We start from the raw sequence: 25,407 nt of genomic DNA, 5'->3' as shown, positions 1-25,407 counted from the left end.
GATATATTGATTCATCACACGAAGCAACAGATGTGGGGATAAAGCAGTCTTGTATAAATATATTTGCAAAGCAAGATGTTTTGTTTGAAAATACACCACAAATTATATAGATTTGTGCCTATCTGCTGTAGTATTCGATGGTATTTGTTTATGAACCTATCTTTGAAGATTGATTGGACATTTAATGAGTTCTTACAGCAGACAGGCACAAATATATATAATTTGCAAAGCAAGAAGTTTTGTTTGAAAATACACCATGCCATTGCATAAATGACATTTCCAATCAGTCTTCAAACTGTTGGTTAATATATTTTCGCACAAATTCCCCGATTCTCAGGAAACTAATCAAAAACTAGAATTACTTTATACGGTACGAGTGCATTTATAGGAAAACGGAAGACAATCGTCAACAGGGCGTATCATTCTCATGTCAATACTTCCTAATATCGTCTCGTGGAAAAGTTTGAGGTATATTTAAAAAAAAAGGTTATCACTTTTTTCACTTTACCTGAATACAACTATGTATTTTGGAACCCTAATGCACGTGTTCTATCATCGTAATAAAATATATAGGTTATTGTTAAAGCCATTTCGAGTTCTTTTGTGTACATAAGTGTAAATTATTATAGCCGAAATCTTGTTTACTCAACCAAAAATCTGAAACGTCATTGGGACCCTCTGTGTCCTGAAACGTGTCCCGGGGCGTGGGCGCTCATCAAGTCAAGCATATGAAAAAGGAATTCTCCCCCACCTACCTGGTGGAACTATAAGAACACTTTACTATGTGACATATCAACAGTGACAAGGAACATATTCTCACAATTCAACACTAGTTGTATGACTCATGCTTTGGTGCTTTCAATTCTTTTTCTGTAATGACAAGTGAGTTGTTGGGTTTAGAATTTCAATGTTGAATGCCGATACAATCTTCACATGCATGAATTTAAAGAGTGACAAAGACGCTTCAAACTGCCAATTGACCGCATTGAAATAATCTTTATGACTGCACGAGTACAACTTGAATAGTGACAGTCTATTTTCTATTCAAAGGTTCAATACAAGTTTTAATTTGTTAAACGTAGTGAGAGCACGTTGAAACACACTGTCATTTTTGTTGTGCTCCTTGAGGCTTCAGCTGTGCAACTACCGACTGGAAACAACATGGTAAGTATCATTGAGGTACTTAATATACTTATCAATATCATTTACCGTATATTTATCGATTTCAATCTTACAATGAGTAAGAGGACTGTTCTTACATGTTCTCCTCAAGTGGCCAGCTGACGTATTTGAGAGATATTTTGACAGCCTATAACACTGAACAGATGGTGTATATCATTAAAATCGATAGAACATGCAGAATTATCAATACAATATAAACTGCCGTGCAAAGGAAAGTATATGTCTTTGTTTGATGGTGGCTAAAAATGAAACAAACAAGAAATGGTTGCTAGTATTCGATGGTGATGTATTTCATACGTGAATCATAGTTGTGCTTTGAACCTCAAGTTTGTGGTGTTTCGGTGACTGTTTTCAGCCGTTTTGATCAGTTTTGTAATGTTTTTGTCAAATCCAATTTTCATGTGATTATTTTCTTTCGCCCGTCAGTGTTTATTCAGGTATGCAATGTCGGATATTTTCGTGGTGATGTCATATGCTACTTCGTAGTTATGGGATATTGACTGACCATAGTTCATGTGTATCGATAACATACTCGATGAATATTCATATTCGTTTTCAGCAGTCAGCAGACCAACTTACAGAGGAACAGATAGCAGGTAAAGGGTTATTAGTATGAGTGAGTGAGTGAGTTTGAACAGTATGCTAGTTATATCACGGCGTACCAGCTTGATGTGAGAAGGAAAACCCGAAATGATAAAGGCGTAACCATTTTGGTGAAAGGGACTCATATGAGCTTGGTCTGACAAATTCAGAACTGTAAAGGTCAAATTTGGGTTTCGAACCCTTGATCATTTAGGAAACCTGATTACCCAATTCTACACAGCAAAGTGCGGCGCCCCAGACGACTTGACAGTCATTTAAATTAAATGTATTATGAGAACATTTTATGTAATGAGATCATGACAGCTTCAAATGATTCATAATTGTTTAAAGAAATAACTAAATGGACCTTATCTCTCTTAAAAGGGAACCTGTGGTTTATTTTGAAATTTGGACTCAAATCAGCATTGTGATGCATAAAACATTTCGTGCATGGCTTAAACTGACTGTTTCATTATTCATACTTATATATTGTTTAATATATTGTATATTTGATTGTATATTGATGTGATTTAGTTAAAATCGTTGATAATATGCAATGCATTTTTACATACGATTTTGTTCTCGTGAAATTCGTTTTAGAAGTTGGTTCTATATGAATTTAATTTTAAATAAACCTCAGAAATGTTAAAACTGTTCATGCATGTCTCCATATATCTTTTGGTCAAATGGCAGAATTCAAAGAGGCCTTCAGTCTTTTCGACAAGGATGGCGACGGAAGTATTACAACCTCGGAGCTTGGAACCGTAATGAGGTCACTCGGACAGAACCCCACTGAAGCAGAGTTACAAGATATGATCGCCGAAGTGGATGCTGACTGTAAGTAGATGACAGGACATCTACATCACACACAAACATTATCCCTTTTAATGTATATGGGGAGGAGGGGTAGCGTAGTGGTTCGCTCGTCATGCCGAAGGCGCGGGTTCGATTCCCACATGGGTACAATGTGTGAAGCCCATTTCTTGCTGAAATATTGCTAAAAGCTGCGTTAAACCAAACTCACGCACCTTTTAATATAATCGTCGGTAACTGAATGTCTTGTTAATTTTTGTAGGTTCAAGGTATTTCGCAGAGAATTTGGCGTGTCGAGATACAAAGAGTGACATTAATACATACATATACATGAAGACCGTCAATCTTTGGCACTATGGTACAAATGAAATGAGACAAACTCATTTCTATGTCTGCTAAAAGGATGGTCCATTGTACGATACCGGCTATGTCAGGAGCATGTGTGTATGTATCACTATCAAATAGGTCTGATGCCAGGTGTACCAAAGAAATGTTATGACAGAGACCATAGTCGATAAACGGCGGTGGTTATAAATAGGGAACAATATTAATTAAAGCTTGCATATTGTAATCTTCCATAGTGTATCAGCAAACAATATAACTTGTTCTGAAAACAAGATTCATATCTTAATCATCATACTTTAGGCAATGGAACAATTGACTTTCCTGAATTCCTTGCCATGATGTCCAAGAAGATGAATGAAAGTGATGGGGACCAGGAAATTAGAGAGGCATTCCGAGTGTTCGACAAGGACGGCAACGGTTTCATCAGTGCAGCTGAGTTGAGGCATGTCATGACAAACTTGGGCGAGAAGTTGACAGATGAGGAAGTAGATGAAATGATTAGGGAGGCAGATGTTGATGGTGATGGACAAGTAAACTATGAAGGTAATTTTACCATAGCTGCCCTTAAAATATAAAAAAACCAATGTCTGTTAAAGCATAACAGTATGGAATTGTATTATGGTATATGCTTGGTATTATATTAGGTATTATATACTACAAAACAAGATAAAGAACAACAACTGAAGCTGGTATGTTGCAATAACCTCCAGCCATGACAGATTAACTGTAATCCTATGAAAAAATCCGGTATTCTTTTACTTATTTTGAGTAGTATAGTTATTATGTGCTGGTATTGAGCGTTCCTGTTTATAGCAAAGAACTGATAATTTCGGTATGCATAATTTAAAATCATGAAAAAATGTTATTTCGATTGATTTCTACACAACTGTGTACTCTGTATGTAATATATTTCAGAATTTGTCAAGATGATGATGACGAGGTGAATCAGTGATGTTCCTACATGCAAAGGAACATCTCGGCGGGACACACTGGGATGACTTTTTGTTGCTGTTGCTGATATTTAAGATTCCATTTGTTGCTGTTGTCGGTGTGCTAGATTTAATTTGTTACTGTTGTAAATGATTCAGATTCAGTGTTTATTCGCGTGCAACCAAGAAGATGCGACTTTCAGCTTGGGAGAAATTATATATACAAAATATATTGCATATTGCATATATACAAAAGTCGAGCAAAATAAACATTAACTATCAGGGAAAAATCATTACCTAACAAACTACTCTATATGTAAATTGCAAAGCCGTCGTAACATATAGTCGCGCCAATAGCTTGTCCATATTTAAAATAGCGTGCTGTGTTTGATAGTGTTTTTCAGATTAAATCCTGTATGTAAATGGATGACTTTGTTGATTACTTAAACTGTTTAAACCAACAGATGTAGAGCATGTTTAACGTGAGGTACGTATAAATCGCATTGCCGTATTGAAACTATAACCGTAACAGTAGGATCAAGAATAGTGAGTGAGTATGGTTTTACGCCGCTTTTACCAGCACATATCACGGCTTGGGACACCAGAGTGAGTGAGTGAGTGAGTTGGGTTTAACGCCGCTTTTAACAGTATTCCAGTTATATCGCGGCGTGTCAGTTAAATGTGGGAGGAAAGTCCGAAGTGATGCAGGTCCCAGACGTTTACCACTTCGGTGAAACCCACGAGCACGGGTATGGTGCTGACAAATCTAGAAACATAATCGGGGCGAACCGTGATTCGAACCCACAATCATAGGTTTCTGGCGTGCCCAAGGGTCGCAACTCTGCACAGCGAATCGCGGCGCCTTTGACGACTGGGCCATCCGTGGGACACCAGAAATGGGCTTCACACATTGTACACCAATGATAACCGAACCGGGTCTTCGGCGTCTGAACTCTTTAGCCACAAGGCTACCCACCGCCCCAGTGAACGGAAAAGTAAACCTGAAAAGGAACTGAAATAATGGAGAATGATTAGGACATATCTTTAGTACCGTATTTCCCCTTTTAATTATTCTTTCAGTCATTACTATCCAATATGTAAATAATATTGGACCCAGCATTACTATAACCAGGTGAGCAAGATAATTCCAAAATCAGTATTTAGAATCTAGTATTGAGGAAGACAGGACTGAAATAATGATTTTAACGTTGTGTATGCCACCAGCCACCACTGACAGGCTTCGTTACAGATACGGATACCTTTATCAAGAAAGTGACACCCTCGATCAATCGATATTTGAATTACGACTATGACCTTCACAAATAACGGATACCTCCGGCATCATCAAATATGCGAAACTTTTGCGCAAAAATGACTATACTCCGTACATGTAAGTTATCCGTATCGTATGTGTTGGGACTTCTAGTGCATAGGGGTCTCGGTTGGCCCAGTCGTCTGAGGCGCAGCGATTCGCTGTGCAGAGTTGCGCCCCTTGGGCACGCCAGAAACTAATGATTGTGGGTTCGAATCCCGGTTCGCCCCGATTATGTTTCTAGGTTTGTCAGCACCATGCCCGTGCTCGTGGGTTTCACCGAAGTGGTAAACGTCTGAGACCTGCATCACTTCGGGCTTTCCTCACACATTACGCTGTCAAGCCGCGATATAACTGGAATACTGTTAAAAGCGGCGTTAAACCCAACTCACTCACTCACTCACTCACTCTAGTTCATAAGACCTTCTGTTTAATAGTTATGAAAAAACAAGTACTTTCATTATAACCTAGGTGTAGTTTACTAAAGTACTTCATTACTCTGCATTGAACATTATCTCCGTGACAAGTACATGTATTACCCTTACTTTTTCCTGAAATTATCAAAAAAAAATTATCAAATTTGAAACAAGTAATCCTAGAATAAGAATCCCGTTCACTAGACACAGACACGGATCAGTCCCTTACATTCAATTTCAGAACAACAAACAACAGGTTGTGATCATAGTACTTCATCATTGGGGAATAACTGACAAAATCCTACACTTTAGTTTGAGAAAAAAGTGGAACGGGTTTGTATTCATTTAATTTAAGAACTCAAAGAAATATTATCCCTTTTATTGTATCCCACAATGAATGAAGTCAAACAGATCAATGTCTCTGTTCAGTGTTGTTGGCAACTTCAACACAAATAGGCTGTTTATCTAAGCGAGGGGCGCTCCAGTTGCCAACAGCATACGCGTCCATTGTAACACGAACTAAGAAGAGAATGGCTTTACGAACAGCTTTTCTCGATTCCTCAATGCACACTTCCCCTTTAACACTTGGTTGAATATCAAGGTACCTGTAGTTGTCGGTGTATTTGAACATAATCGCTCAGGTCAGTCCGAGGGGAAGGTAAAGCAGCGGGAAGATCAAGGTTTCTTTATTTGAAATGGTACGTATCTGGTTAAAATACTATTATAAAATTATAATGAAGTATTTTTTTTCAAATGTTGTCATTTCACTTTTCAATTATGCAACAGTGAACTAACATTCACGTGGACATGTTGGGACATTTTTAATGAAATGATTTATTCAGTTGTGACTATAAACGCGAATATAAAGTTCACATGAAGTGATTGCACAGTACAGTCCAGAAATTCCATTATGGTGTACTTTCAATAAGTATGAATTTCGCTTCGGTTATTTTAGGAGGTTGCTATCACTTTAGTTGTCTGAGTCAATTCTGTATACATATCAATTGTACAGTATATTCCATGATTAGCAGAATAGTTTCTAGATGAGGAGGTATCAGTGTTTTACTCAGTGTTGTTGATTACTTACGTGTATATTTGTTTGCAATTCAGGCTGAGCAACAAACACAGTTAACAGAGGAACAATGTGCAGGTAGGTTGTCAAGGCCTCCCTCTTCACGGAATAGAAATCCCTGAAATAGACATGAGTCGGTTTGCAGTCAGAGACATTCAAAACCTGCACTGTGAAAAGGCAATGCTCAACAGACTTTGTCTTTCAATGCACCGATTTGCCTTTCTTATTTTGTGTTAAAATGATTGCAGAATTCAAAGAGGCATTTAGTCTTTTCGACAAAGACGGCGATGGCACCATCACAACCAAGGAGTTGGGAACCGTCATGAGGTCACTAGGTCAGAACCCAACAGAGGCAGAGTTGCAAGACATGATCAACGAAGTAGATGCTGATGGTGAGTCTGTTCATCTTGATAGCGCTTGTTGTACAGCAAAAAGGAATTTGAATTTATAATGCATATGAATATTAACATTGTATCACGCACTAAGGCATGATCAATACTCTGGTTAACAAATTTCTCGGCCCACTGTAGAGGATATAACCCAAGTCATCTGTTTGCCACCAGAAAGATTGTATTCCCGTGATCATTATTGGTTGTAGCAAAAGTGATGATAGCTTTAATAAGTCAACAACAACAACTACAACAACAATAATGATAATAATAATAATATAGTATCTTAAGCGACAGATGGTGTAGCTGGTTCATTTTATTACCGTCTTCGCCATGCTTGTGGTTTTGACACAGAGGTCCATCCATGTTTCGACCCAGAATATGTAGAGGGCGTCATGAAAAATGATAAATACAGAAAATCTTTGGAATAGACTCGTATACAGCTTCAGACGTATCCAGGCCAACAAACCTAACATTGTCCTTTTTAAAAATCCAATGAAATCATAAATGTTATTGAATTTTCTGTCCATTTTGACACAAATGTGATTGACAAGATTCAGGAAAAACCTGGCTTCCGAAATGCCACGCTTTCATCCCAAGTACCAAGTTACCCGACTCCCCATTGTTCTTGGTGCAATTGGTTTGCTACCTCCCAATCTATTGACTGACATTAGGAGAGTACCCGGGTTTGCTACCAGGAATACAGCCTTCTGACAATCTGGGTAATGCAGAAGCCTGCAGTGTTGGGAAGTCTTCACATTCTCTGAAAAGCTATGGCTGGCATGGGTTTGACTAGTCAGCGCTTCCTGGGAGAAGTCCCATTCGCTGTCTGTGCTGCGTGTAGAGGGAGCAAGGACCCTGAGCTGATGATGAGTCTAACCAGCCTGACTGTGCCAGGATCACCCAAACCCTCTTTGCTGGATTTATTTGAATCTGTAAATAATAAAGTCATGTGACAGGATTAAGATGAAAATAATTTCCTGTGTATGAATATAGAACTGTGAATGGTCTGACTGTTTGTTTTCTTTGCTTTGTTCCTAGGCAACGGTACCATAGATTTCCCAGAGTTCCTCACCATGATGTCCAGGAAGATGGGCAACAACGACTCAGACGAGGAACTGAGGGAAGCGTTCCGGGTGTTCGACAAGGACGGCAACGGTTTCATCAGTGCAGCTGAGTTGAGGCATGTCATGACAAACCTGGGCGAGAAGTTGACAGATGAGGAAGTAGATGAAATGATCAAGGAGGCAGATATTGATGGTGACGGACAAGTAAACTATGAAGGTACGTTGATGCCAACACCCGCATGTTTCTACATTTAGGAACAGACTATAAGTAGAAGCGACACAAAATTTCATCATCATAAGAAATCTCTACTAGAAGCAGACTCCATTGTACCACTCCGAATATATCATGTGTTTATGAATCACTATGAAATAGTGAGGTAACAGTTTGTTAAAATTTTGAAAATACAGCAACTGTTGCTGTTGACATCCCATGAATATTGTGTAAAGCATTAAATAATAATAACACGCACAGTGTGACGGCGACGGTGACGGTGACGGTGACGGTGACGAAATGATTCCCTGGAATATCGTGTGTAATATAATATTAACTTTATGAACATTCTCAATTTCAGAATTCGTTAAGATGATGTCCGCTGGCAAGTGATGTGCCCTTAAGTACCTATACAATGATGATATCAGGGATGACATTCTGTTAACTGAGCAACGCAGTAATGTCATGGTGAACCTGAGCAGATGCACATAGATCATGAACATTGTGACACAAATGGTGCCTTGTGTGAAGACCTGGGATCTACCTCACCAGATTGCTTACCCAGTATTAACTAATGTACTCATGATGGAATAAAACGATTTTTTGTATGTCCCTGGTTTATTATTGATTCTACCATTCACGTGCTTCGTATAAGGACTATTACGAGTAATACAGTACTCCAAGTCCACTACGGGGGTGTTCATTCTTGAATGACCAGCAGTTTTACAGAACGGTGCAATATGTACATGATCCAAAGCTGTAACAACTCGGATATTAAATGTTCTGTTTCCTTGACCTTCGGAGACAGTTTCGGGGACCAACTCTAACGTGACCTTCACCTTCAATTACGACGTTTACTGTCGTTTGGAGTGGACAGGCTCACCTCTTTCGAAAACTCATTTTGTCATCACTGTATCAAATAGCCAATTTCACTTCCATATTGTTTCAACGTATCATACATATAAATTTATAAATAAACACAAGGTATTATCACGTTTACGCCAGATCGCATTACGTTTACACCAATTGTGTCACTACTATGAAGGTTGGGTAGCTTAGTGGTTAGTTCGATCGTCAAGCCGAAGCCCCGAGTTCAGTTCCCTGAATTCCCGCTGTGACATTGCTGGAATATTGCTGAAAGAGGCATAAAACCATATTCACATTCTCATTGATTTAAGGACATCATTCAAGTAGACCGAGTGTGTTATTCCTGTAAACATTAGGTGTCGAAGTTTTGAATTTGTTGTTCAGTTGTGTCTGACTATGCTGCAACCACCATAAGACTGAAATACAGGTGCTAGGTAGCATGTCCACGTATACGTGCATCAACAGGCGAGACTGGTGAATATGCTCATTTGACATGATCGTCATATTAAACAGTGAAACATGGGTAATGTCTTCAGAAACCCATAACATAATCACAAAGAGTACACATTTTATTCATTGGAATAAAGCCACAAATCCCTTTCCATATCTTGTACAATTCCGACAATATCATGAGCATGTGTGAGCGTATCCTGAGCGTATTCTGCGCCACCGGTGGCACCCGTCACAAACACATGCAAAGGCAAGTCAATTGTTCACCTAAAAAAAGCATTGGAACATATGGTACAAGTCAAAATAGGAACTTGAATCGGACATCATTTTTGTCGATGGTGCGTCAAATTAGGAAATGTCCTCCACATGTCTACCATAAAACATTTTGAAAGCTTTACTGAGGCCTTGATTCATTGGAATCCACACCAAGATAACTACAGTAAAATACGTTTATAACGAACACGCTTATACCGAACTGACCGATATAACGAAGTTATTTTTTAGTCCCGGCCATTTGTTGTATATATGCTGTGTATATGCTTATAACGAACTACGGTTATTACGAATTAAATTAGTGGTCCCTTTGTGTTCGTTATAACCGTAGTTTGCTGTATGTTGAAAACTTAACTATTTGTGTATGACTCCACTGCTACTCAATAATGCATTACGACAGCTAATCAGGAATTCTCCTATGGACTCATGTTCCTCTCTTATCACAATTCTCAACTTAAGAGTATTTCACATATTGTTGTCTCAGTAAACTTCAGATGACATTTGCTTTCAAGTTTTGACAAAGTTCCCAGACCTTTTGAAGACAGATATGTAACTATGTCTACAGCCATCACGTTGAGAAAGAAATGCCTCATAGATCAGGGAATCAAATTCCTGAACTGAACATTGAAGGACACAAAGGAAACGTAATGAGCTACAGGTCATAATATAGAAGTGAGATCTTTAACGTGGAGACCGCCTCCGTGGTCTAGTGGTAGAGCGTCCGTCTGGAAAGTGGAAGGTCCGGGGTTCGATCACCGGCCCCGTCGTACCAAAAGACGTTAAAAGATGGTACTTGTTGTTACCCTGTCTGGCGGTCGGCATTAAGGGGCTGAAACAAGGACTGGTCGGCTCGGAGTCAGTATACTGTGTCTGAGTGGGGTATTCATGTTAAACTGCGGCATGGTATCTCAGTGAGCTAGCACTATAAAACCGGCATCAGTCCGGACTAGTACAAGCAGCCACACCGCGTGCATGCACGTCGCTATATAAGTGCAATGATCTTGGACGCGACTTTAAACCCAAATTTCACTTCATCTCACCTTTAACGTAGACCATGGCGTTACTATCAGAAAGGCAATATGAGTTACCTGTTAAAGGAGCATAGTCTCGGACAAATTGGCATCCCTAGCAACTTAGATTCAAGTCATTCAAAATTCTGCTGACCAACCCCTATTTAAAAAAAATCTAGTGACCTTTATTTCATTGATTTGAGCCACGAGCTAGACTGGAATGACACCACATTGTTGAACACAGTGCCTCATTAATGCTGCCAAATGAAACTATTGGTAAAGTTTTCATTAAACAACACGTTTGTTTATTCAGTAGTGTGTCAATATTACCGAGAGTACAATATAAACATGTACAGCACATACACTTTATATGCAGCAAAGTCTCACAGTCCCATATGTCCACTGCTGCATAGCTACCGCCTGTGTTCGAACTGGTATCCTATGCCAAAGACTATCTTTGTGAAGATGTCAACTGCCTATCAATACGACAAGTGTGTTTATTGAAACCTATAGAAGCCTTTCAATAGTTAAAAGAGTTCATAGAGAGAGGTTTGTACCAGGGCAACAATAAATGAGTCGACACAAATAGACAATCGTCCGTCACTCTCGTGTAGCCTACTGAAAGTGACGATAGATATATGTGAACTGAAGACCTCTGGTCGAACATCATGGTGAGTTTGTTTGTATTTCTTTGATTTATGTACCCCTGGATATTTCGGATAAGACCTGCAACCCAATAATCTGTGCTTGTCGAAAGAAGGCCGCTGAAATCGACCGTGTGGTCAAATTCGGTGACTTGGTTGCAACAAGACGACGCTGGGCGTTCATAATATCGACCACTGAGTTGTATGGCAAAATCGATTATTTTCAAGTCGCCGTGATAGAGGTGTAATAAACAATTACATGTCTTTGAAAGAAAGATCTCGCCAAAGCAATCAGCATTTTGGTAAATTTTGGCTTCTGCATCGCTGTTCCTACCTCACTGTATCCATCGATGAGTGAGTGAGTATGGTTTTGCGCCGCTTTTAGCAATATACCAACAATATCACGGCTTGGGACACCCAAACCTGGCTTCACACATTGTACCCACGTCGAGAATCGAACCCGGGTCTTCGGCGTGACGAGCGAACACTTTAACCACTAGGCTACTCGTAGCTATGTTTGCTTTTTTGGTGATGTGATGCCTCAGAAATTATACAATATATATATATTTCTACATATATATAGTTTGTGTGGAGTAGGCGACATATATGTGTACCAATTGTCATTATTATTGTAAAATAATGTGCTTTGAGATTTAACATTTCAGAAGACATATAATATGAAATAGGCTCACTTTAGACGATGCTTATACTGATACCATGTTTCTAACTATCTTTTAGTAATGCTTTACTTCATTGTGTTAGTGAAAATAGATTTGACATGAGAGTAAATTGCACACAACCTTATGTGTGGGTATAACCATGAACGTGGATAATATGCGCAGGTTGGGGGGTGGCAGTCGTCTAAAGCGCCGCCATTCGCTGTGTAGAGCTGCGTCCCTTGGACACACCAGAAACCTATGATTGTGGGTTCGAATCCCGGTTCGCCCCAATTATGATTCTAGGTTTGTCAGCACCATACCCGTGCTCGTTTCCTCCCACATTAAGCAGAAACGCCGTGATATTACTGGAATACTGTTAAAAGCGGCGTTAAACCCAACTCACTCACTCACACTCACCTCCAATTTGGTTTGTTTCTATTTGTACATTTACTTTACAATATGTTTCAGGCCGAGCATTTAACAGAGGAGCAAATTGCAGGTATTAGTTTACATATTTTATTACACACGTGACATTTATTTAGTAAAGTGACTGATGAGGTCTTCCAGAATCAGACGAGTATAACTTCACAGCATTTTCAATGCAGAACCTACCTCATATTCAGTATGTGTTACAACACACTACGGTACACCCCACACCCCACACCCCACACACAGACACACACACCGGTAAGCAACACACACATACACAACACACAGTTACACAAAAACAAGACACACACATATACACATAAACACACATACACAAACACAACAAACATACACAAACACAACACACATACACAAATACAACACACACACACACACACACACACACACACACACACACACACACACACACACACACACACACACACACACACACACACACACACACACACACACACACACACACACACACACACACACAGAAACACCGGGCCACAACACACACACACAAACACACACACACACACACACACACACACACACACACACACACACACACACACACACACACACACACACACACACACACACACACACACACACAAAATTCCAACTATACTTCAATTATTTCAAGGCGTGTCAGCTTAAGGTTGCAGGAAAACCAAGTTTTTCATGAAACGGGTATGGTGCTGGCAAACTAACAATTATAATCAGGGCCAATCTGGAATTCCAACCAACGATCACAGGATTCTGGACAGCGCAAGGGACGCAACTCTTCGCAGCGGATTGCGACGTCTTAGACGAATGAACCTGTGTTCACTACGACTATAGCATATCGATGTAAATATTTTTTGGTTATGTTCATAATGAAATGACGTCTTTGTGAAACGGGTCACTATAAAACACATGCATATCCCAGAGTTCCAGGAGGCCTTTGGACTGTTTGATAAAGATGGCGATGGTAGCATCACCACAATTGAGCTTGGGATAGTGATGAGGTCACTCGGGCAGAACCCCACGGAGGCAGAGCTACAGGACATGATTAACGAGGTGGACGCTGACGGTGAGTCCACTGTCACAGACGTTGACGTCATTGTACAACGGCACCAACTACATGCCAGCTTATAACGCCATAACTATTAAATGTGTTATAGAATGCTAAGCATCAGTTTAAGAAGAATTCAAGATTATCTTTCTTGTCTTTTTGGCTTTAGGTTAAGGATAGCGTTTGTACTCGGAGTATCTGATATGGACACTATACCTTAAGCAAAGGAAGAAGATATTTTACTCCGATAATAAAAACTTGATTTTTTTTAAAAAGACAGAAAATCAAATTTTTTCCCTAATCAAACGCAAGTGAGTGTACGAAAAGCCATGTTACATATACTTAAGTCAGTCCGTGCCTTTTTTGCACATATGTGAATATGCATAATATGAATGCAGCACTTGAGATTGTTTATATATTCATCGATCACATACAGGTAGTTCTATTGCAATATGATTATACATCCATACATTCACATGGGCGAGTTTAGTCCAAAGGATTTGACATGAAACTCTACATGTATATCAAAAGGGTTTTGTGAGCAGTCGACGCTTCCCCTTAACACTTTGTGTTGGCATTCCTGCAGGTAACGGCAACATCGACTTCCCGGAGTTCCTTACGATGATGCAGAAAAAGTTGAGTTCCAGATCGGACTCGGAGGAGGAGGTGAGGGAGGCGTTCAAGGTGTTCGACAAGGACTGTAACGGATTCATCTCCGCCTCCGACCTCAAACAGGTGATGAACAACCTCGGTGAGAAGCTGACTGATGAAGACATCAATGAAATGATCAAAGAAGCCGACCACGATGGTGATGGGCAGGTTAATTATGAAGGTAGGTTGTGGAACACGGTTATTTCTTTTCAGTTCACAATCACAATCAGGAAAGAGTGTTGAAGCTAAAGAGTGAGTGAGTGAGTGAGTGAGTGAGTGAGTGAGTGAGTTGGGTTTAACGCCGCTTTTAACAGTATTCCAGTTATATCGCGGCGTGTCAGCTTAATGTGGGAGGAAAGCCCGAAGTGATGCAGGTCTCAGACGTTTACCACTTCGGTGAAACCCACGAGCACGGGTATGGTGCTGACAAACCTAGAAACATAATTGGGGCGAACCGGGATTCGAACCTACAATCATAGGTTTCTGGCGTGCCCAAGGGACGCAACTCTGCACAGCGAATCGCGGCGCCTTAGACGACTGGGCCACCCGTGCCCCCTGAAGCTAAAGAGACGTCCTTCGGGTCCTATATACTACTCACCACAATGTAACAGTTAATTTAAGACTCACGTGAAACTGAAGTATTGAAAGAAAAAACAACAACGCAATTTTGATTGTAACGGAATATTTCAGCTTATGAACACCAAATTTAACTTCAAAGTTTGTTTAAATGAGCTGTGCCCGCGTCACTTGCAACAAATCATTCACAGCGAAGATGGTTCTCTTGCATGATGTCTTTTCTTGTACTTGTGAATGTGCCTCAGCGCCAGCGACAATTCTGTTTGCGCTTCGTCAGGAAGGAGTTGAGGGTAAATGTGGTTTCAATACAGTCGACGATTCGGTATAGCCGACTTCGTTATATGTAGTCATCTTGTGACACTTTTCAACTCATATTGCTTTCAGAGTTTGTGATGACAATGCTGATCAAGTAAGAACAAGACTGCATGGAGCGGTGGTGGCACGATGGTATGGATATTCTGAATATGAGGCAACAGAGAGGCGGTATTGGGAAGTGTCCTTGCATGATCCAATCTTGCATGAAGTGAATGACGTTACTGTTACTGACACTAATGGTACACTCATGCTGTGGACGATTACTGCACATCTCCTTGTGTGTTGATGTCTATCGGTGATGATATACTTTGGCACGGTTGTATTTTTCTGTCATCAAATAAAGGAAGTCATGTGAGGTTTTAGTTTTAAACGTATGTTACAATATCAGGAGGGAGTGAATGCACTGCGTTAAGTCGAGTTGATTTGAGTTGAAATCTTTTCAGCTATTTCTCTTTTATCTCGATGTGTCAACTTAATGTGGGAGGAAATCCTAAAGTGATATAGTTCTTTGACGTTTATCTAGAAACAAACCCTGAAAAAATCATAATCTGGAGGGATCTAGGATTCCAATTATTGATCACATAATCCTGGCACGCAAAGGGGACGTAACTCTGAACATCAGGTAAAACATAAAAACTGGGGTCGATTGTTATTTCATTGTTGTGCGACATCGAATTTCATTTTCATGTTTCGACAGCGGTGATTGATTTATTCTGGACCAGACAAACCAGTGATCATAAGAGTGAACATCGACCACGAATCGTGTTTACGAATACTCTGGTTCTGTTATACTTAGGTTGCCGTTGTATTCGACTCTAGGTCTACAAGCAGGGGGGCAGTGGAGGCGTATTCTCCAATGGAAATGAACCAAATAACCAATGCCTGTTTTTTTCTTCTTTAATCAGTTGATGTATACCCATGCTCGTATTCATTGTCACCCCAAGATATAAGCGTTTCACTATAGGGGTGACAATAATTTTGAGCATGGGTATATCTATTAGAGATTATATATACTCTTAAAAATAGTAAGGGATACTCGGAAATACCTTAAAATTTCCAAATTGTAAGAGATATTATTTTCTGGGAATATTGTTATGATAATAATGAAAGAATTGGGAACACATTTCAACCGGTAGTTAAGTATGACAGTAGATGTTATGACCGCGAACGATCTTGACCACTAAGTGTTTAAATAGCGAGACACAGGGACTAAACAGGGGATGGTCCTGTGCAGACTTCCTCGTAAATAGAGCGAAAAAAACCTTTAAATATCCATTAGAAATCTCTGCATAAAGCAGAGTCGATTGTACGATTGAGACCTCACATGATCATGTGTTTTTATATCACTATCAAATAGTGATGATACCAGGTCTTCGCGAAAAGATGAGCGTATCCTGCCCAACCGGTGGCACCATCACAAACACACGCAAAGGCACGTCAATTGTTCACCTGAAACATATGTAACAATTCACTGTAGTTCAAGTCATGATGATGATGGTGATGGCCAGATTAGTCCCCCAGTGCTCGGTGTGGGATGTAATATCGGCACCTATATCATAAACCATCACTTTGTAGGATAAAGATTCGTTTATTTATAGACTGTCGTATAATATACTGCTCAACTTTTGACAGGGATATTCTGAGTCAAGGCAGGGACTGAATGTGACAGATCGCTGGGAGTGGTTGTCATACAAATAGAATTCAATATTGCCTTGACACAGTCTCATATTCATCATCATTACAAATAATAAGTACTTTACAAAACATTCCCTTAACCGGCTGTTTTACGTTTTGTAAGAGTATGAAATATTTTCGTATCCCTATCAAAAGTTGGGTAGTATAGATGCAATGGTGCTAACTGTTGCTCTAGGGATCACCCCTACTGATGTAAGGTTTATTCATGAAAGTTCAGACCGACGGTTATTTACCTACGCATACATGTACGTAATAAGTCACTGCAGATTCTCCTCACACACCATAAAAGGAGTATAACAAGGAACACTGACCATGAAAAAGTAAAATGTCTAGTCGGCAAAATAGATAAAAAAATATATAAGAACAATACTTGACAAAAGGGTGTCAGTTGCACATCGTGCTGTGTGGTTTAAACTTAAATTTAAAAACACACTGAAACCATTATGAGTAATATGGGGACACGAGTGAAGACCATATCAAAACGCGTTCACTCCTGAACGGATATTTACCTGGCTCGTGTTTTATCACGTTACCTGTGTTCAATAAACCAGCCCTTCACTTCCCATTTACCCATAATGCACAGTACACCCTTCTGCCTAAATGCGGGTCACTGTTGTCGCATTGCGGCAGCCACTGCGACAGAACAGGTAGTGAAAATAACCCACAGGTGGGACGGTATGTGTCGCAGTACGGGCCATTGACGCAGGTGGGCCACTGGTTGACGGGGATACCACGCGACAAGGGCGGGGCAGTGGGGAATGAAGTAGACTCACTCGATATGCCCTATGCTTGGTTATTAGCCTTAAGTTGTTATTTGACAGTCGGGGTGGTCTACTTTGGGCATATCGATGATTTGATACATTAGGTTAAGGCCAATCACTTGAAGCTATTTTAACTCAAGTAAACACTGTTTAATCATGACTGTATAGTTATACATCCTGGGTTCTGCATCTCGATTGTTAAATGCCGGGCAAAAGATACACCCATGTTTGATGGCGGCTTAAAATGAAACAAACAAGAAATAGTTTTTCGATGGTGATGTAGTTGATACTGATATCATAGTTGTGTTTTGGGCCTTGAGTTTGCCGTGTTTCGGATACTGTTTTCTGCCATGTAACGCTTTGATAACGTTCGTACTTTTGGGGTCAAGTCCTATTTTAAAGTGTATACTTCCTTTTGCCTGGCAGGTTTTATTCAACAGAGGAATCCTTACAGTTCACCGATGGGTGTTTGATTTGGTTGTAATGATATATGTGTCCAAAACATACCTACGATCTACACCTGCAAATTTACAAATACAATGAAACATCTCCATTTCGGACCCCTTTAATCCGGAAACTACACAATCAGGACGACTGCTGCTCGGAACGTCTTCATAATTACGAAGGGATATTACGCGATGAGGTCATTAATTCGTAAATCCAGATATTTGTTAATCCGAAAAACATCTTTATCAACGGTAGTGTCGGATTCATGAGTAACTGTACTTAAGTATCTATCGTCCTGTAGTTATTGCAATATATATATCAATTAAATACATTGTCAAACTTTTATAACCTTTCAACTTGCAACAATGCCTTCTTTTGACAAGTGACTGCATATCATATACCTTCAGCATAATATCATCTATTTCATCCACATTCAAATCATTGTTTAGATACCCTATTTAAATCTATACCAGTGTGTACGTCAGGTCCAGACTTCATAATTCACCAACCGCCGTCTTATAGGTTAAATAAACATAGCGCGGCGTTAAACAATGCACAAGCTATATCGGTGATGCTGTAAACATCGTTTCGTAGGAGTAAGGACACAAATACTACACTTATATGACACTGCTGTATCCAATAAAAAGGTTTGCAATTAAATACAAATAGTTTACTATTACAGAAATGGTTTTGTTCCCAATTCAATGGTTTATATCGAAGCATATTCAAGTTGAACGTAATGAAACAGTCTACGTCATACTACGAGAGTGGCTGCCTAGTTACAGAGCTTAAACATACATGCATTTATTTAGTGCAATATAATGATTATTTATATGCCATTAGTACATTATAATGCCTGTATAAATAACCCATTTTGTCTCAGGCTGTACGTTACTCATTAACACAATTCATTCCATTGAGGAAAGGCTTGTATAGCGTGTACATATTCCCACAGTTGTCTCGTGTAATGGATTACTGCTTTCACCGGCGCGGGTCAAGGCCAACGCGACCATGGCTTGATCAGGAGCGTTGTTTCTTCAAATGGCTAATGCAGATTTCAATTACGATTGTCCAACTTACCTACACTACGTTAAAAGTAGGGAATTCAGTTGTCATCTACCCTATTTCATTTACCACATTTTATTTAGATTGAACTGTCATTACCTTACAGTAGAATGTATGTGTGACGAGTGAGACTGTTGGGCAGGATACGCTCACCTTTTGGAATCATCACTATAGGATGGCGAATCATAAATAAAAGCGACAAAAATATTTCCATAATTATAAGAAATCCCAGAATCCATTGTATGTGAATCACTATCAAATAGTGATGATACCAGGTGTTCGCAAAAGCGTGGATGGATTCTGCCGGTGGCACCATCACAAACACATGCAAAGGCAAGTAAATTATTATAATGTAGTTGGAATCGTACATTGGACTCGGCTTTAGCAGATATTTCATGTGATTATGGAAATAGTTTTCTCGCTTTTATATCCTAAATATTTATATTGTCCTTATGAATATGGGTTCGAATAACAAAATCTCCTCACACGCCAGATACATGCAACATATACACTTTGGATTGATTTTCGCCAGGTGCTAGAGGATTACAATATATTCCCTTGCAAATGCATATTCGCAACATGTAATGGATTTTCGCGAACACCTGGTGTCATTACTGATTTACAGTGATCCATTCATATGATTTTCACCGCTAATTTGCCTGTGAGGTCCAATGAAATGTTTCGTCGGATATTCGAGACTGGGTATTCTCTGGCGTTGGCATTTTACGTTTCACTGGTGATTCGCCACATGCCAGCTATCTGCAACATATTTCAAAAGAAAGGCATATTCAAGAGAAATTTAATAGATATTCCATTTGGAATGCATATTCGCCACATGCTAGAGGTCTGCAACATATTCATTTTAGACAAATAATCCGACGATTATTTCGTGTCTATTTCAGTAATAATCGTTATAAATCAATACCACTGTTAACCTTATATTTACCCAGTAACATATGATATTTAACGCCTATTGAAGATCCATATTCACAAGGAGTGTTAATTGTTCATATTCAATTCAAAGATTAAATGTCGCTAAACAACACGTTAATTTCTCACGACTGAAGGGTCATTTGATATTCTCGGGTTCCACAGTCCCAAGTCTAAGCCCCACAAACATGAACACAGCCCTTCTATATTGACGAACTGCCAACTTGAGACACTATGATCATTTATTACGAGTAGTTGATACGCCATAATTCTGATATGACACATGTCGGAGACACGATATGATCCATTACATATCAATAATCAAAAATACACTCGTGAGAACCACACATATCCACCGCAATATGAACCTTCACATTTGCACAGAAACTTTACAATACGGGTTAACAGGCAACAATGAAAGAAAGGGTTACACTGAAAGCAAAAAGAAAGCGACTTTCTCATGCTGTGTTTCGGCACTGAACAGGAGCAATTGTGGGGGGGTCGAGAGGTGAATTCTTTCTATTGAATTCCAAGTTGCTGGTAGTATTACAGCGTGCGTTTGGTATTACAATGCTCGACATAAACAGTTTGCATGACCTAGCAGCAATGTTCTGTCGGCCAACCTGCAACTAGACGGTGTTCACAATATTTACATGCTGGCCTGATTGATAACATATATTAAACATGGTAAGTTTATGTCATATCATATTTTCTTTGCGGCATTATTACTTGTATAAGATTACTATGCACTTAATTGCATGAGACTGTACGCAGGGGAAGCCATTCGTGTATACCATTGTACATTATTGACGATAGAACATTTGATTTTAATGTTGGTAGATTTATCATTAATACCGTTGTGTACCATAAAATAGAAGGATGAAGATATTAAATGTTTTGAATTCCATATAGTATTCAGTTGTTATTGTTCTATAATAAGATATTTGATATCACCCCTGATCAAAGGGGAGGTAATTCAGATTAACTCTAATGCTATTCCGGCATAATATAGTAATCAGACACATGATTTTATGAGCTGAGTATGTTTGACTGCGTCAGTTATCGACATTGTCTCTGTGCTTCAATTGCCTTTGAACAAATATCAGCAAGTCTTGTCCGTGCTCAAGTGGCCAGGGTGCAAATATTTGTTAGTTTGCTATGACAAAACCGTCTAAGATTGCCACACAAGGCTGCTTGTTTTAACAACCGCTGTGCAGTTGGTTAGCAAATATGCAGGCACGCAATGATAACTTTTCATTTCTCGGATAACCACTTTTCATTTCTCGGATAACCACTTTTCAATTCTCGGATAACCACTTTTCACTGGAAATTTACATTTCTGTGACAAGGCCAAATAATAATAATTATATTTCTTTCATTTATTCTTTTCAGGTTGAGAATCTTACCGATGAGCAGATTTCAGGTTTGTATATATCCATCGTATGATTAGTATTTGACGAACAACTGAGTCATCAATGAGTTACAGTTATCCATTCAAATAATTTTCACTGCTATTTTGTGTTTTATGCCCAAAGGAATTTGTTTCTTAGGACAATCGAGACTGGTTATTCTCAGTAGTTCAAGTGAGTTTGAACAATTCCTACCAGTACAATGAAACTATTTTACCTCGGTATCTACCTGTGTTATGGGGCGGTCGGGTAGCCTAGGGGTTAAAGCGTTCGCTCGTCACGCCGAAGACTCGGGTTCGATTCCTGACATCGCACAATGTGTGAAGCCCGTTTCTGGTGTCCCCCGCCGTGATATTGCTGGAATATTGCTAAAAGCGGCGTAAAACCAAACTCACTCGCTCTCTCACTACCTGTGTTATTTGAACTCTTATCAACATGTTTAGTAGATGGTTGAGTTATTATTCCAGACGGATGGAAATATATTGCAAAGGATGAGATGGGAAGGTCTACAGTAAACAATACAACATATGTACATTGTTTTGCAGAGTTCAAGCAGTGCTTTGCTTATATGGACAAAGATGGGGACGGTATGATCACCTGTAAGGAGCTGGGAACCGTCATGAGGTCACTAGGTCAGAACCCAACAGAGGCAGAGTTGCAAGACATGATCAACGAAGTAGATGCTGATGGTGAGTGGTTTACACCTACCGTTTAATGCTTCCTTTGTTTGTTTGTTTGTTTGTTGTTTAACGTCGCACTCAGCAGTATTCAAGCTATATGGCGGCGGTCTATAAAATAATCGAATATGGACCAGACAATCATCCAGTGATTGATATCATGAGCATCGATCCACGCAATTGGACGATGACATGCATAAACCTAGTCAACTAGCCTGACTACCCTATCCCGTTAGACAAGCATGGGTTGCTGATGACCAAATCTAACCCGGAATCTTCACGGGAACCTTATTATGTGTGAGTGTCAGATGCTACTGGTAGAGCAGTACATGATTACCCTTTTCGCGAACACCTTGTGTCATCACTTATTTTTATGATTCAATTCATGTAGTTTTCACCACTATTTTGCCTTCTGTGCCCAGTGGAATCCGTTGGCGTTCTTTATTTTTGATGAAATTTTAAAAAAAACATTTTTTTAAAAAGCCGTGTAATTACAATCGGTTAACTGATAGATAAGACGTCAATATAACTGACGGCTGAATTGGAAAAGAGTCAGAGAACATAAACACCCCATCTAAACACATAAAATGAGTGCTCAGGTCCCGTCTTTGATTTCGGCTCTAGGGCACGCTTTATTTCGTTGCTAGGAAACGGAACGATTGATTTTGATGAGTTTCTGACGATGATGTGTCGACGTATAAACACTTATGACGAAGAGAGCGAGTTGAGAGAGGCGTTTGACGTATTTGACCAAGATGGCGACGGCCGGATATCCGTAGAAGAACTGCGTGTGACCCTAAGGGAGCTTGGCAAGGTCATAGAAGACGACGATGTTCAAGCCATGATAACACACGCAGATATTGACGGGGACGGGAAGGTCAATTTTATAGGTAAGACATAATCATTTTAATGATATTTATGTGATAAAGAAAATGAAGGTATACCATTTTTTGTACATTTATTTCATTTCGAAATGTCATTTTAGGAATAAATCAAAGAAAAACACTAGTCGTAGTTTGAGTGAGTGAATATTGTTTTACGCCGCTCTTAGTAATAGTCGGTTGTCACTCATTAAACCCATGTGGGGAATCAAACCTTGGTCTTCGGTGTGACGAGTGAACACTTCGACCACTATGCTATCCCCAATCTACGTGTCTTTTGGTACTGTTATAATATCGTTATATCCAACATTTACTCAGAGCATCCGCCCGGAGAGCGGAAGGTCCGAGGTTCGATCCCGGGCTGCGTCATACTAAAAGACGTTAAAATATGGTACTTGTTGCTACCGTCCCTGGAGCTCGGCATGAAGGGGCTAAAACATGGATTGGTCGGCTCGGAATCGGTATACTGTGTCAGAGTGGGGTATTCATTTTAAAACAGCGACATGATATCTCAGTAGGCTAGCACTATGAAATCGGCATTGGTCCGGACTACTACAAACAGCAACACACACACACACACACACGTGCATGTACGTCGCTTTATAAGTGCAATAATCATGGACTCGACGTTTTTAAATCCCTCACCTCAACCCCTCAAAACAGCATCCTCTGTAAAAAAAATACCCATAAATCCCCTTGTTTGGAATTTTAGAAAATTATGAGTATTTGTATGCAAAAACATATAACAACGTTTTCTTTGTCTTTCAGAGTTCGTAAAAATGATGAAAAACGAATGAACCGGTAAACTCCCAAAGGCATGGGTAGGAATCATGTTGGCTCTCAGTGAAAATGAACCCTATACACAGGAGAAATCGAATCTTACAGAACACCATTTCACGAGGACGTTTTGCTCATGGTGGAGAGCCGTCAACTAGAGCTGCTAGTTTTGCTATGCAACACAGTCTTTGGTGAAATTAGTTCAGGGAAAAAAACTGTATGTAATCAAGATGTGACACTGATCTCCGATAAATCGATAACTGTAATGTTACATACGGAGTACGTGTCCTGGATGCGGAAGCTGAATACTCGCAGAAAATAAACGCGCATGTTTATTGTGTATACTTTTCTCGATAGATATCTTTTAGTTTGTTTAGTTTTTACCCTTGTTTCAATAAACGTTGTTTGATAACATTTTCAAATATTTGGTTGTGTCTTGAAAATACTTATAGACAAATACGGAGATAACGTGTCATTAAATGGTGGCTTGTTAGCATTTGTGGGCTGACGATCGTCTTCATCATACTCATCATCATGTCATGTCAGTTCGTAAAATCCGAAAACCTCCATACAGCGAACCCTCGTTAGTCCGAACTTGAGTACCGAAATGCCTTATGTAAAGGTGATATCACCCCGAATAATTATTTAATCCGTTACTTTAGACTAACTCATTGGGAATTTGCTTGGTATTGCTGGGTGCAGCGTTAGGCAACAAACAAGTACTATCCTTTTTTTGCGATCTGTCAGATACCATGCTTAGCATGGTAGATACCATAGTGGTACCATGCTTACCCTTTTCGCGAATAACTTGTGTCATCGTTGATTTTCAGTTATCCACTCATATAATGTTCATTAGTATTTTGCCTTTTCACGCCAAATGGAATCTGTTTCGGCAAATAATCCCGACTGATTATTATTGAATTTTCCGGATTAACAGGGTTTCACTGTACATGAGATGTGAGATGAGCAATTACTTTCTTGGAGCTGAGTATCCGTCATACTCTATGCACCTGTCATACTCTATGCACCTGTCATACTCTATGCACCTTTCATACCTTATGCACCTGTCATACTCTATGCACCTGTCATACTCTATGCACCTGTCATAGCTTATGCACCTGTCATACTCTATGCACCTGTCATACTCTATGCACCTGTCATACCTTATGCACCTGTCATACTCTATGCGCCTGACATACTCTATGCACCTGTCATACTCTATGTACCTGTCATACCTTATGCACCTGTCATACTCTATGCACCTGTCATACCTTATGCACCTGTCATACCTTATGCACCTGTCATACCTTATGTACCTGTCATACTCTATGCACCTGTCATACTCTATGCACCTGTCATACCTTATGCACCTGTCATACTCTATGCACATGTCATACTCTATGCACCTGTCATACCTTATGCACCTGTCATACCTTATGCACCTGTCATACCTTATGTTTCTGTCATACTCTATGCACCTGTCATACTCTATTCACCTGTCATACCTTAT

The 25,407-nt window shown here is 39.6% G+C and overlaps 1 protein-coding gene across 1 annotated transcript; it reads left to right on the top strand.

Annotated features, from left to right (window-relative positions):
* The first annotated feature begins 1,042 nt into the window (after nt 1-1,042).
* LOC124118562 (alpha-actinin A-like) lies at nt 1,043-24,319 on the top strand. Its single transcript, XM_046480743.2, has 12 exons — nt 1,043-1,164; nt 1,742-1,778; nt 2,458-2,601; nt 3,223-3,465; nt 6,900-7,043; nt 8,082-8,324; nt 13,588-13,731; nt 14,300-14,448; nt 21,546-21,576; nt 22,108-22,251; nt 22,887-23,129; nt 23,889-24,319. Exons 1-12 carry the CDS (start codon nt 1,162-1,164, stop codon nt 23,915-23,917), a joined length of 1,554 nt encoding a protein of 517 aa, XP_046336699.1. The 5' UTR covers nt 1,043-1,161; the 3' UTR covers nt 23,918-24,319.
* The last annotated feature ends 1,088 nt before the right edge of the window (nt 24,320-25,407 follow it).

This window comes from Haliotis rufescens, unplaced genomic scaffold (assembly GCF_023055435.1).
Source record: "Haliotis rufescens isolate VD_foot unplaced genomic scaffold, xgHalRufe1.0.p SCAF_3, whole genome shotgun sequence".
Classification (NCBI taxonomy): Eukaryota; Metazoa; Mollusca; class Gastropoda; order Lepetellida; family Haliotidae; genus Haliotis; species Haliotis rufescens.
Note: the sequence above shows the minus strand (reverse complement) of the source record. Positions and strands in the feature narration are given on the sequence as shown.

What these genes read in the sequence shown, in the direction of transcription:
- LOC124118562 (XM_046480743.2), top strand. An exon ending in TAACGAGGTGGACGCTGACG is followed by an intron (nt 13,732 to 14,299) that starts GTGAGTCCACTG and finishes GCATTCCTGCAG; the next exon opens with GTAACGGCAACATCGACTTC. An exon ending in TACCGATGAGCAGATTTCAG is followed by an intron (nt 21,577 to 22,107) that starts GTTTGTATATAT and finishes ATTGTTTTGCAG; the next exon opens with AGTTCAAGCAGTGCTTTGCT.